Source organism: Leopardus geoffroyi, chromosome D3 (assembly GCF_018350155.1).
Source record: "Leopardus geoffroyi isolate Oge1 chromosome D3, O.geoffroyi_Oge1_pat1.0, whole genome shotgun sequence".
In the NCBI taxonomy this organism is placed as follows: Eukaryota; Metazoa; Chordata; class Mammalia; order Carnivora; family Felidae; genus Leopardus; species Leopardus geoffroyi.
This window is the reverse complement of record NC_059339.1, coordinates 35,352,739-35,366,180: the sequence shown is the minus strand read 5'-3', so window position 1 is coordinate 35,366,180 and position 13,442 is coordinate 35,352,739. Positions and strand designations below refer to the sequence as shown.

Genomic DNA, 13,442 nt, shown 5'->3' with positions numbered 1-13,442 from the left:
ACACACTCCCACACACAACTCTTACAATGTGGGGAGCAGAGACACCAAAAGACAAATCAGTGGCAGATCTCCCAAGCCATGCATCCCCCCACCCCACCCCCATGCACAAGGCTGAGGTGAGGTGAGGACAGCTCACCCTGCCTAGTTTGCATTTCAGCTATTTCAGGCCGTTTCGTGGGCGAGGTCTTTCTGGTTGTCATGGCTCCCATCAGCACAGTGCTTTGTTAATCAAGGCTTCCCCATCCTGTCCTATAACACTCGCGGTCACAAAGAGGCAGGAAACGTCTAGGAGTAGTCGCCAAGGTTAACGCCATTTTCTGCAGAGCCCACAGGGAGGCAGGGACCACCTCACTCCATCGCTCTTGCAGGAGCACCAGGCCGGTGCTCCCCCTCCTCCTCACGTCGCCCATTCACATTGCCCACCAGTCTCTTCCCCACTGTCACTCCCCTGCTCCACGGATTAACCTTCCTCATCCTGGCCTCTGCCCTTGCTTGTCGCATCTCTGTCACCCCTCCGACGCCTTTCCTGACCGGCTCTGAGAGTCTGTGTTCTCTGTCATTCTTCATCGCAGTGGTTTGCCATCTCAGCTTTTTCTTGTGTGAGTGTCACGGGGGCGGACGGGTTCCGCCCTGTGGGACTCACTGTCTCTGCACACCGCCACCGCCTTTCCGTGCGCCAGCATGTTCCAAGTTTGGGCACCCATGTCTCCTGTCCTGCAGACTGGGGACAAGTAGCTCCACGTCCGTTAACACCGGAAAAGGAAGAGCAGTCCTGGAGAAGAAGTGGTATAGGGGGTTCGCACCATGGTTGGGCGTGTCCTGTGGGAACTGTTCTCCGAGGGCATAGGATGCCTGTGACAGAAGCACAAGCACGCCCTGCTGCCACTTTTTTAAGTGCTGCCGCAAGGAACAGCCATTAGAGAAAACCAGACCGAAGTTAAAATTTCTGCCCGCAGCCTTTTTTTCCATGGGGGTTTGTTGAACCCACTGCCAGTCTATTGGGAATAAACACTAGCAGAGTTCACGTCGAGGTGAGTCTCGTTGTTAACATAGCTGGATAAATCATCTGTCTCTTCATGGGCCTCCAACAGACCAAAGCACAGGGAGGCTGGCCTCTTAGGGCCAGGTCACTGTGGCTAATAGATCATTCGGTGGGGGGGGGGGGGGGGGGTCCAAAAGGGTGGGGTCAGCTGGGTCAGGCTATGACCAGGTGGCCTGTGGCTTTCCCCACCATCCAGAGGCTCCAGCCCAATTCTGAAGATGCTGCGTAAACATACCCATCTCATGGCGTCGCCATATTTTGATCATAATTTGGTATGCGCCCATTACCGTGTCATTGATCATCCGTGTTGAACTTGTCACTTGCCATTTAAAGTTATTCTCTCCCGGCACACTAGAACATTTTGAAGTTACCCCCGGTCCGTTGCATTTAACCCGAGCCTGTTGAGAAGTGTGTGGGGAGAGTCGTCCCAGCAAGGCGTTGTCAGCCTGAGTAACGGTGTCTTTTTCTTTCTCGGCTTTGAAGGAACTACCTTGTTCCGCACTAGCTCCATCCCTAGAAGCCTGCTTCTCCAGGCCCGAGAGACCAGCAAACCGTCGCCCTCCGTCCCGTTGGGCCTCACATTCCCCCACTGCCTCAGCGGCTCAGTCACCCGGAGACCCAGCCTCCTTGGAGGAGCTCGGAGAAGAGGAGCCGCCCGGGGAGAAGACACACCTGTGACAAGAGCGCCAGTTTGCATGGGTCATCGGGGACCGATTCCCCGCGATTTGCGTAACCACACCGGCGTCATCAACCAAGCTCCGCCCACAAGGAGAGATCCAGCTTTCCCAAGGTCAAAGAATGTTTCTTAAAACGCACACAGCTGCTGAATGTCCAACCTGTGAACCTGAGATGTTTCTAGAACGAAACCGTAAACGTGCCTGTAATAACTTAATTTTTTTCATAGCTCAGAAAACTATTTTTGTCTGCATCTTTTTTACACACAGTATATTAAACAAACAAACAAAGCTAGGTGAGATATAAATAAATTTAAAAAAATAAAAGTTTTAAAGGTGTACATTTGAAGAGATTCTGAACACCCTTGCTCTCAATACTGACTGCCTCTCTGTTAAATTTGCACTGTTACATTTCGGTTTGGTTTCTTTCCACGTTGAATTCGAGTGTTTTAAGTTAATATTGTTTTGTCAGTGTTCTTGTTTTTTAAGAATTTTTGAAATGCTTCAGACTGCGTGATTCAGTGAACTTTTTGTAGTGAAAAAGCCATGAAGCCAGTCGACGAGACAGATATCCTCTCTACAGGAGGGGGTACACGTCAGCATTTTTGCAAAGGTACAGAGTCCTCAGCTGGGCTTACCGAATTCGCTGTATAATCCACATACTCTACTCGACTTGCACGTCTTCGGGTTCGAAGCACTGGGGTGCATGTACATACACTGCTGTGTGGTCTCCACCATCGCGTAAGTGTGAGTCCTCTGTCCCACCGTAACACGTTGTGAATCCCTCGTACTGTACTTTTATCGTTGTCCTCTTGCATTGAGACACAACGGCAGTGGCATTTTTAAATTATTGTTAAAGATGAACTGGCAGTATACGGTGTTTGCCCCAAATTTTCTTGTTTAAGGAAAAGCACTACGAAAAGGGTACCAAACTGGATCAAAGGATCGTGCCTCGGAGTCTGTGTGAGACCATGATGAAGTGCAAATAAAGCCTTTACAAGATGGCAGCCTGTTCCGGGACCTCGTGTTTCACATGCCCTCCATCCCTTCCTAAGGGCTCAAGCTGACGGTTTTCCGGAGCCAGGGGAAGGAGGGGGAGGGGAGGTCATGTAAAAAAGGCAACAGCGGCCAGCACATCTCCCTGGGGACACACGGCACGTGCGTCATACGCCGCATCTTCCCTGTTCCCCGTAAGAGTGCCCTGAGGTTGATGAAAGGCACCTTCGTTCTTATTGAAAATGTGGTGGCGGGTGTGAGGAAACTTACCCACGAGCCGGAAGGTGCCCGGCCTCTCTGCCTCTCCCCAACTTGAGAAAGCGGGGGTGGCGAATCACCAGGATGTTGTTGCCTCATGAGATGTAGCCCAGCCTGTCAGTGTGCGACCCACTAGGGGTCTGCAAGGTGGTGATGTGATGCTCCCAAAGAGGGTAAGAACTACGTCAGGCCGAAGCTTCTGGCCTCGGTATTCCGTTGACCCGACAGTGCTGTTCTCTAGACTGGCCAACAGAGTAAGTTGTGTTCCCATGTGACCAAAATTCCATCTTTAAGCTAAATATTTTCCCCCCGAATGGAAAATACCAACTGTCGATGAGGACGTGGGGACGCTGGAACCCTGGTGCAGTTTTGCTGGGGATACAGAATGGCGCAGCCACTGTGGAAAACGGCGGTTCCTGAAGTTCAGCAAGATGATCTACGATCCCGCGGTTGTGGCCATAGGCCCAGAAGAACTGAAAGCTGGGACCTGAACGGATATCTGTCCTCCCCTGTTCATAGCAGCATTATCCACAAAGCCAAACGGTGGAAAACAGCCGGGATGCCAAATCGGTGAATGAATGGTAAACAAGATGTGGTCTGCACATACACCGGGCTACTGTTCAGCCTTAGAAAGGAAGGAAACTGTGGCACATGCCTCCTGCCACATGCGCGAATCTCAAGGCCGTGAAGTGAAATAAGCCAGTCACAAAAGTAATAAGTAGTGTATGACTCCCCTTATACGAAATACCTGGAGTAATCACATTACATAGTAACATTACCAAAAGTAAAATAAAGGTTACCAGGGGTTGGGGATAGGAAAGAAAAGGGACTTAGTGTTTCATGGGTACAGTTTCTGTTTGGGAAGATGAAGTTCCAGAAACAGATCGTGGTGATGGTTGCACAACAATATGAATGTACTTAGTGCCACTGAGCTCTACACTTCAAGGGATCAAAATGGCGAATGTTATGTGTATTTTACCACAATAACCATTTCAATGCAAAAAATACTCCGCTGCAAACAAACATTACTTTCGTGCCTACCGTGTGCCCACAGTAAATGCTGGAAGGTGCAGTAGCGTTTTCTCCAGTTGGAAGCAACCACCCAGCAGGAAGAGGGGGAGTTGTTGGTACTCATAACTGGGAAAGTGCTAGCTAGCATCGGGTGCAGTCACAAGCCAGAGCCTCCAACGGTGCCATCAGGGGTCTGCTCTGTCTCCTGGCTCTGCTCCCCTCTGTACGGCTTTACCCCAAGAGCCAGCTGCAAGGGTCCCCGGCGACTCCCCCGGAAGAGTTTCCCAACTCCTGGAGAAAGATCTCTTTCCGGTAGCTCCAGCAAAAAGCCCCAGGAGTGATAAATCTATGTCTCCTGAAATTCACACATGTTGCCCTAAGCCAATCGGTGACACATTTACCCAGCAAAGGAGAGCCAGGGGGTTAGCAGGATAGAGGGGAAGGTGCCTGGCAGACAGTGAAGGTTGTATACGACCGCGGGGCAGCCCGGAGTTAAAAGGAGAGGTCTGGTCATCACACAGAACGTGCTATCTGGTTGGAAGAGATAAAATTTCAAAGCATTGCACCAAAATGCTAAAATGTTGTGGTATAGGGGCGCCTGGGTGGCTCAGTTGGTTGAGCTTCCGACTTCGACCCAAGTCATGATCTCACAGTTCATGAGTTCGAGATCCGCATCGGGCTCTCTGCTGTCAGTGTAGAGCCCACTTGAGATCCTCTATCCGCTTCTCTTTCTACCCCTCCCTTACTCTCTCTCTCTCTTTTTCCCAAAAATAAATAAACATAAAAAAAGAAAAAAATTTAAATGCTATGGTGTAAATCCTAAATAAAGTAGGGCTTGAGTGGGACCTCGAGGAAGGGCAGGATTTCAGCGTGAAGGCAGGAGAGGTTGCCGGGTGGAAGAACAGTGGGAGCAGAGCTGTGAAGTGGTGTCATAACTACATCTGACTAGGGCAATGACACGCTTAAGGGGCTGGAGGCCGACCCCGGAATAAACAAGGCGTCAAGTGCAGTCACAATCCAGAGCCTTGAGGTGCCAGTGCCTTGAAAGCCACTTTGGAACTTCTCCGACCATCCGATTCTCTAATAGTTGCGCGTATGGATTCTTGAGTCCGTTTGTTGTGGAACCACGCCAGCTCCTGCGAGGGCGAGACAGTAAGCAGATGAAATCCCTGTTCTATGCTCCTGTCCAAATGAACGTGGAGGCAGCTAAGTGGGTAATGCTGGGCTCTGAAAGGAGAGCAGGCAGCATCAGGGGCCGGCCCGCAGGAAGTGTCCGTTTATGTCTCCAGGAGCCATCCTCAATGTGCCATTTGCTTTTATGTCCTGAGGAAAGAGCCAGAAGCAGATTCCTGGAGCCCAGCTAGCAGCCCTCACACACTGAGCATGCCCTGCCCGCGGGGTCACGACCAGCCTGGCTACTTCTCATCAAGTTGCCCTCGACCTGGGCTTTTAACAAGAAGACCTGTGCTTTCCACAATTCTGATTTTTATTGAGTACGTTTGTGTTTCGGCCTCTTTTGAATTAAACTTGCCAGAGTTCAGCATATTTCTTTTGCTCAAAAAGTAGTTGGGAAGTACAGCTTATCACTTTCTAACTCATGGATTATTTTTAAATTGTAAAATACACCTAACACAAAATCTACCATTTTAACCGTTCTGGAGCATACGGTTCGGTGACATTCAGTACATTCACAGTGTTGTGCAGCCACCTGCATGGTCTAATCCCAGAACATTTGGAGCCCCCCAGAAAGGAAATAGGCATTTGGCAGGCAGGGCCCCCAGCCCTTGGCACCCACGAATCTGTTCTCAGTCTCTCTGGATTTGCCTGTTGAGGATCTTTCATGTAAATGGAGTCACGCAACATGTGGCCCTTTCTGTCCTGCTCCTTTCACTCCGCATAGTGTTCCTGAGCTGCATACACACTGTAGGGTGTTATCAGGCCTTCATTCATTTTACACTTGGACACTGTTCCATTGTATTGCACATTGTATGGATGGACCACATGTTGTTTATTCACTCCTATCAGCTGATGCTAACATGCCTATTTCTAAAAGGAAATGGTTTGGTCATTCGAAGCAACCTGAAGCATTCCCCGGTTGCCAAAAGGACAGAGTCCGTGAATAATTAAGACTCGAATCAGTCAACTTACCTAATGGAGGCACGTGGGCGCCTTTAACTTTCAAGCGTAGTTGTTGCACGAGGCCACCAGTACACATTCTGCTCATCTTGCTTTCCTTCCATTTGCATTCAGTCCTTTCCACGTCTTTCCTTGAATGCCATGGGCACTGGAAACCAGTTTAGCAAGAAGTCAGGCTGAGTGTCATAAGCGAGCCGGTTGGCTGTTTGAGTGAATCTGAGGGCACTGAGTCTTTGCTACATCCTGGGTCACTAGAATCAGGATGGCCCCGGGAGTGGAAAAAGTCTGGATTTGAATTTTGGTTTGAACACTTAAAGCAGTGCAACCTTGGGCCGTCTCTCGAAGACTCATTTGGAAAAGAGCAACAATAATACCTACTTCCCAGGCCTATAAGGATCAAGGTGCTCCGTGTGCAAGATATTCTGCTCGGAGTTGCGAACACCAGATGTGAGCAGAAGAAGACAGGTGTCTCCTTGTGCAGAGCTGCTGTTCCAGTGATGTGAACCCGCAGGTGTGAGTGTGATGGAACGTAATGGAAAGGCTTCTCTGGGGTGATACCGTTTGAGCAGAGGCCCTAGCAAGAAGCAGCTGTCGGGCTGTCGGCCGGGCAGAGGGGCCGGTGCAAAGTGGGGATGAGGAGTGGGCATGGACCCGGTGTGTTTCAGGAAGCGAAAGGCGGCCATTGTGGCCAAAACAAGAGGGAGAGACCAGGGAGCCTGGGAGAGGCCCTGTGGTCCGCCGGAAAGGGTTAAGATTTTCCACTAGGTGGGGGAAAAATCCATTGGAAGATATTAAAGCAGAAGAGTTACTTTTTAGAAGGTTACTGTGACATAAGGATAAAAACAGGGCAAGGCTGGAAGGCTTCCTGGTAAAAGGCAGTTGTGTTGACCCAGAGAAGCCTCGATAGTGGTTTGGCCAGTTATTCTGCTTCTGTTATTATTAGCGATTCCACCACCATATGCTGCTCGTCAAGAACTGGGCTTTAGAATCTGCTGCTGAGGATTCTGCAGGGCCCCACTGCCAGACTCCAGGATATACCCCAGTTGTTCAGATAAAAACCGAAGGAGGCCCATGTGTATTCTGCTGCCTCTCAGGCTGGGCCAGCAGGCCTGCCAATGGCCTTGGGCCAGGGAGAACCAGAAGAACCGGTCTTCCCTCTTGGTTCCCATCCCTTCAGGGCACAGAATCACACAGCAAGGTTCATATTCCCATTTGGTTGCATTGCGTTTTGTTTTTAAGTTCTGATCCTTCAGAAGGAAGTTGGCACTTCTGAGCTATTATCGATCATTTGTCAATTAATAAAAGTGGCTCGGCTCTGTAGAGAGACAACTGAGGACCCCAGACATGGGGATGGGAGGGGAGGGCTGGGGAGGCAGTTACAGGTGCTGAACAACCTAATCTAAGAGAATGGGCTAGAGGGTGGCTGGGTGGCTCAGTCTGTTGAGCCTCCGACTTTGGATTTTGGTTCAGGTCATGATCCCAGGGCAGTGGGATTGAGCCCTGCTTCGGGCTCTACACTGAGCATGGATCCTGCTTAAGATTCTCTCTCTCCCTCCCTCCACCCCTCTCTCCTACTTACACACTCTCTTTCTAAAATACAAGGATGGGATAGGAACACAAAGCGAGCCAACTTTGTTTTTCCTAGGCCATATTCCATCCATTAGATTGAAAGAAGCCACTCCATTCCAATGACAGAAGCTTCTGTAACTTCCCAGAGAGCTAATACACTTCAGCATGGCTCCAGGAGTCCAAGCTTCATAATCCCTATGGTAATCCTGGAACAATTCATCACTCATCAACCACGGCCCACATTGGTCCCCTATAAATACACTTTGAAACGATTAAAATAAAAACAAAGGTCTGATTTCATCCGATACGCCGATGAAATAGGCGCACCTAAAAACAGCTGGTGGAATTATAAATTCTAGTTTCCGAATTTCTGGAGAATGATTAAGCAATAAACAATTACCTATAAAACTGTTTATACTTCCTGAGTCATTTCACCTCGGTGCATTTACCCCCCCAGATAACCTCAATGAAATCAATGTAATTTGTAAAATACATTTCATGGCAGCACAAATTATACAGTGAAATTTGGAAACAGGCTAATAAGTTATGGTCCATCAACGAGTTTGAATATTATGCTCGTTCATTTAAAAAACAGTCTTGGGGGGGCCCCTGGGTGGCGCAGTCGGTTAAGCGTCCGACTTCAGCCAGGTCACGATCTCGCGGTCCGTGAGTTCGAACCCCGCGTCGGGCTCTGGGCTGATGGCTCAGAGCCTGGAGCCTGTTTCCGATTCTGTGTCTCCCTCTCTCTCTGCCCCTCCCCCGTTCATGCTCTGTCTCTCTCTGTCCCAAAAAAAAAAATAAATAAATACATGTTGAAAAAAAAATTTAAAAAAAAAAAAAAAACAGTCTTGGGGCGCTTGGGTGGCTCAGTCGGTTAAGCATCCGACTTCAGCTCAGGTCATGATCTCACGGTCCGTGAGGTCGAGCCCCGCGTTGGGCTCTGTGCTGACAGCTCAGAGCCTGGAGCCTGCTTCAGATTCAATGTCTCCCTCTCTCTCTGCCCCTCTCCCACTCATGCTCTGTCTCTCTCTGTCTCAAAAATAAAAACATTTTTTAAAAGTTAAAAAGTAATAATAAAAAACAGTCTTAAGGGGGGTGCCTGGGGGCTCAGTCGGTTTAGCATCCAATTTTGGCACAGGTCATGATCTCACAGTTGGTGAGTTCAAGCCCTGCATCAGGCTCGCTGCTGTCAGCACAGAGCCTGCTTCAGATCCTCTGCCCCCCATCTCTCTGCTGCCTGCTCGCACACTCTCTCAAAAATAAAGTAAACATTAAAAAAATACAACAACAGTCTTAATGACCCAGGACTGGGCTAGGCCTGCTGGAATACAAGCATAAATGTGACATACATACTCCCAAGAGGATCATGACCAGGTCAAGGGCATCCAGTTTCCTTGGCTCAAATCCTCCTCCGTTACCTTCTAACCAGACACCCTCGGGAAAGTTACCTGTGCCCTCTGAGCCTGTTTTTTCCTATGAGAAAAAAAAAGAATAGTAGTAATCACCTACTAGGTAAGTTATGAGGAGTAAACAAGATAATGCTTGTTCAGCACTTAGAATAGTGCCTGGCACTAGGTTTTGTGAAATAAGATGACTGTATAAACGTCACATTCTAACACAGTATAAGGGTTGTAATAGCATGTGTAAGTGTAGAATGAGCACCTAAAAGGAATTAATTCTGTTTGGTGGGGGGGGGGGGGGGATGGCCTAGGAGGACCACCTCCCCATCCCTTCAGTAAGAGTCTTCAAATATCCATAAGGTTTCTCCAGGTAGAAAAGGTGAGGAAAGGGAAGAGAGTGAGAAGAACTTTAAGTACTGTCCAGGTTATGCGTGCATGTTCCTTTGGGGTTTTCCAAGATAGATTCAAAATTATTTTCAATGACTCTTGCGTATTGAACTGGTGTTTTTATCTAATGCGATACCATGCTAAACTTTACTGGAAAGAAAACCAAAGGGAGAAAAGGAATTCATCCATCCCGACCCTCAGGACACGGCCGTCCACCCCATGTGGTGCTCTCAGAATAAGGGCTCCCCCAGCCTTCCATCTTCTATGGCGTCTTGTAGAAGGAGTCACTTTAACTCCGGTTCACTAGAAGACTCTCAGGGCATCCGAGCGATGGCAGCAGCCTCATCTACTCTGTCTTGTCTTGGGTCCGTGCCTGTCGACTTGTGAGCTAGACGCCCAGGCAGTGCCCACAAGGTATTGCTAATAAAAACTGAGGTAGATGTGAGTGTGGTTGTGTTAGTCATGAGAGCTCTTCATGAATATTCCGTGTCCTCCTGAGCACATAATAAAAATCACTGTTCCCACCCCCGTCAAAGTTGGGTGTGGTCTCTGCCAGTGAACTGTGAATAAAAAGCAATAGGGGTCACTTCCTGCTGGGAGTTTGAAGAGCCAGTACACCACTCACTTTGGTCCTTGGCAGTTGCGAAAGCACGTGATCATCCATCTGGGCCCCTGAGTCACACACAGGCCCACCTTTAATATGTAGCATGAGGGACAACTAAGTCCTCGTGGTGTTAAGCCACTGAGATTTGGGAGTTGTTCGTTGATGCAGCATACCTTAGCCCTTCCTGGCTGGAATAACTGTCCGAGAAAACGTAAATGCGTGTACAAATAATACGAAGCAATCCAAGCAGAAGATGAAATTTTCACAGCGTATAGAAGGGCTACTTCCATGTTAAGAAAGACATAAGAGAATTTAAAGTCATGGAAACGGTTCTTTTTCTTTTTTAATGTTTATTTATTTTTGAGAGAGAGTGCACGCAGGGGAGGGACAGAGAGAGAGGGAGACACAGAATCCAAAGCAGGCTCCAGGCTCTGAGCTGCGAGCACAGAGCCCGACGCGGGGCGCGAACGCACGAACTGTAAGATCATGACCCGAGCCGACGTCAGACGCTTAACCGACTGAGCCACCCAGGCGCCCCGACAGTTATTGTTTTTCTTCTTGAATTCTTGGACTTGAGAATGAAAGCTATGTCCCGTGCCTTTAGCTGAGAGGGTAGATAAAGGCAGAACTGTGCTTATTACTGAGTGAATTGAGTACATGTATGAAGGGCTAAATAGTCCAGTGATGCCTTTTCCTGCTCCTTGGCTCCTTCCTCGCTGGACTTGCTGTTGGAGAAGTAGAGTTGGAGTTCGTCCCTTGAGCCAGCAGGCTGAGACAGAGGTGAATAGTGATTTTCCTAGGGAATTACAAGTACAGGTTGGAAGAGAACTTAAGAGCATCCTTAGGAAACCTTCACGTGATCATTGAAGAACGCAACCATTTTCTGAGGGTGCTTTCCCTATACCTTAGCATACAATCTCTACCCAGCTGCCTTTGAGAATCACCCAGAGTAACTTACAGCCCTTGTCCAGACCAAATAAATCAGACTCCCGTGGGTGTGTCCGTCAGTATTTTAGATATTTCCCTCGTGGTTCTGTGCAGCCAGGATTGAGAACGACCAGTAGAGAATTTCTTAACCTAGTGGCTCCCAAAAGTTATTGCACACTAGAATCCTCTGGGGCTTAAAAACAAACAAAAAGCAAAACAACACCGCCTTCTCACCCGAGACTTTCTGATTACTTTCTGACGTAGTCTAGGATTTTAAAGCATTAATCCCCATCAGAATTAATTCTATTTTACTGCACAGTTTGGGAGCCACGGTATTAACCAAATTTAAGAGTCTGAGGTGTAGTCAGCCAGATGTGGCATAAGTCCTGTCTCTACCCCACCGTGCAGCTATGGGGCATGATCCTTACCCTCTCTGGAGTCCCGTGTTTCCATTCGGTAAAGCGGGAATAACCACAGTTACCTCATAAAGTGACTGTGAGGATCGAGACAGTGAGTTGGCACTGTGTCTGTCCTACAGTACCTGCTTGAGGAGTGCAAGTGAGTATTGTCTCATTTAATTCTCTCGATAATCCTGTAAGTCAGGTTATCGTCCTAATCTGATAGCTGAAGGACACCAAGGATCAGAAAGTCACTGGTTGCCTCAAGATCACACAGTAATAATTGGCAAAGCCTGACTCACCCCAAGGCTTTAGTGTCCAGCTGCTCGCAGCTGCCTCAGGCCACTCCGTTCACCACCCGGCCCTGGCCGAGCACCTGGCAGGCTGCCATGTTGAAGCGGCCCTGCTATGCAACACACTTAGGTTGTCCAGCGGACCTGGGCCCAGCTCACCTGCTTCTGCCCTGGAGCTTAAGAGACTAAATCATATCTTGAATTTCATTGACTTCATCTCTTTTCAAGATTGTAACACAGGGGCGCCTGGAGGCTCAGTCAGTTGAGCGTCCAACTCTTGGTTTCGGCTCAGGTCATGATCTCATGGTTTCGTGAATTCGAGCCCCACATTCTGCTCTGTAGCTGCTCTGGCAGCTCAGAGCCTGCTTGGGAGTCTCTCCCTCCCTCTCTCTGCCCCTCCTCCACTGGCACTATCTCTGTCTCTCTCAAATAAAACTTTAAAAGTGAACAGGTAAAATAAAATTTAAAAAGATTGCAACAGAGCCTCAGTTGACCCATTTGGCCAGAATCTTTTTCTCAGTGTGATCACAAAAAGTAATGGTTAGTTACTCACCACTGTTTCTTTTATTAATATGGTACCCTTTCTACAGGGATCATGGCCTGTTAAACCCTCACATAACTCCTTACACAGGAGGATGAACTCGGGCACTGAGGACACATTAGTTATTATATTCGCTTCATGGATTATGGAGAAGGCAGGGAAATTGCCCAGGGCAATTCCACATCTTGGAATGTAATACTTTGAAGGGAAAGTATAGAACCGCGAACCAGACGGGGCACCCAGGACCCTCAGATATGACCACGGGTTTACTTTGTTTACTTAAAATGTGTTCATCCCTAGGGAGGGACCAGTGCACTGCCCCACGTGCCCTCCCACCTCACACCTGCCGTGGGAGCAAGAGCCAAAACCATGACTTGGGTCAGGTCAGCACCAGGGTGGTTGGGGGGTGTGCCTGGGAGGGGGAGATAGGGGTGTTTAGCCCACCTCCTCTCATCTCTATTATCCCCATGCCCCTTTATTTAGATACGAACACTTGACTTTTCATTGCTGTGCGGCAGGAAAACAGTTTCAAGAATCTACCTAGTCCCATTCTGCTCGAACGAAGCCCCAAAGTCGCTTCTCTACAGTTTTGCGAAAGCAGAATTCCCCCCTATGGGCTATGGGGCTGCAGGGCTGTAGGGCCATTTGTCCTGGCAATTCTGTTGCCCTGAGAAAGCGGAAAGGATTTCTGGGTATGAAAAGCCACCTTTGTCTCCACCACAAAAGGGGATCTCTCCAGTCACCTCTTGCCTTGTTGGCTACACCTCCATTCTGAAGGAAGCCATTCCCAGGCCGCGCTGGTTAAAAGCAAAACCCCAAAATAACAAGGCAGGAACATCTTCCCGCTGAGAACACTGTGTCCTCAAAGGTCAAGTTCAAATTGAATTGAATTCTCAGAGCCACTAAAGATCTTATCTAAATTTACCCTGACCCACTTAGGGGAGGAGCCAGAACCGAGTGACACTTTTTTTTTTTTTTTTAATGAAATTTGGGACACTATACTCAAGGCGCTGATGTCCTATAAAGCAGCCAGTGGCCACTTTGGAGGCTGGATCCAACGTTAACTCGCCGCCTCAGAGACAGATGGGCAGCAAAGTGCTTCTTCCTCTGTGGTCAAGGCGACACCTGTGGGCTGTGGCGCCAGCAGAGGCTGCAGGAAGGAGGGTGACGCTGGTGAGCGGCTGGGGGATGCACAGGGCTCCGCCT

The 13,442-nt window shown here is 48.8% G+C and overlaps 1 protein-coding gene across 13 annotated transcripts in view; it reads left to right on the top strand.

The window, feature by feature from the left end:
- Positions 1 to 2,723, top strand: part of MTCL1 (microtubule crosslinking factor 1) — a 132,484-nt gene extending 129,761 nt beyond the window's left edge. For 10 of the 13 annotated variants that reach the window (XM_045458779.1, XM_045458780.1, XM_045458772.1 and 7 more), the window contains one exon: positions 1,526 to 2,723. In XM_045458779.1, the coding sequence (XP_045314735.1) occupies positions 1,526 to 1,720 (195 nt within the window). In that variant the 3' untranslated portion in view covers positions 1,721 to 2,723. The remainder of the gene's footprint in view (positions 1 to 1,525) is intronic. The other 3 variants (XM_045458777.1, XM_045458782.1, XM_045458784.1) reach the window with 1 other exon arrangement.
- Positions 2,724 to 13,442: the final 10,719 nt, after the last annotated feature.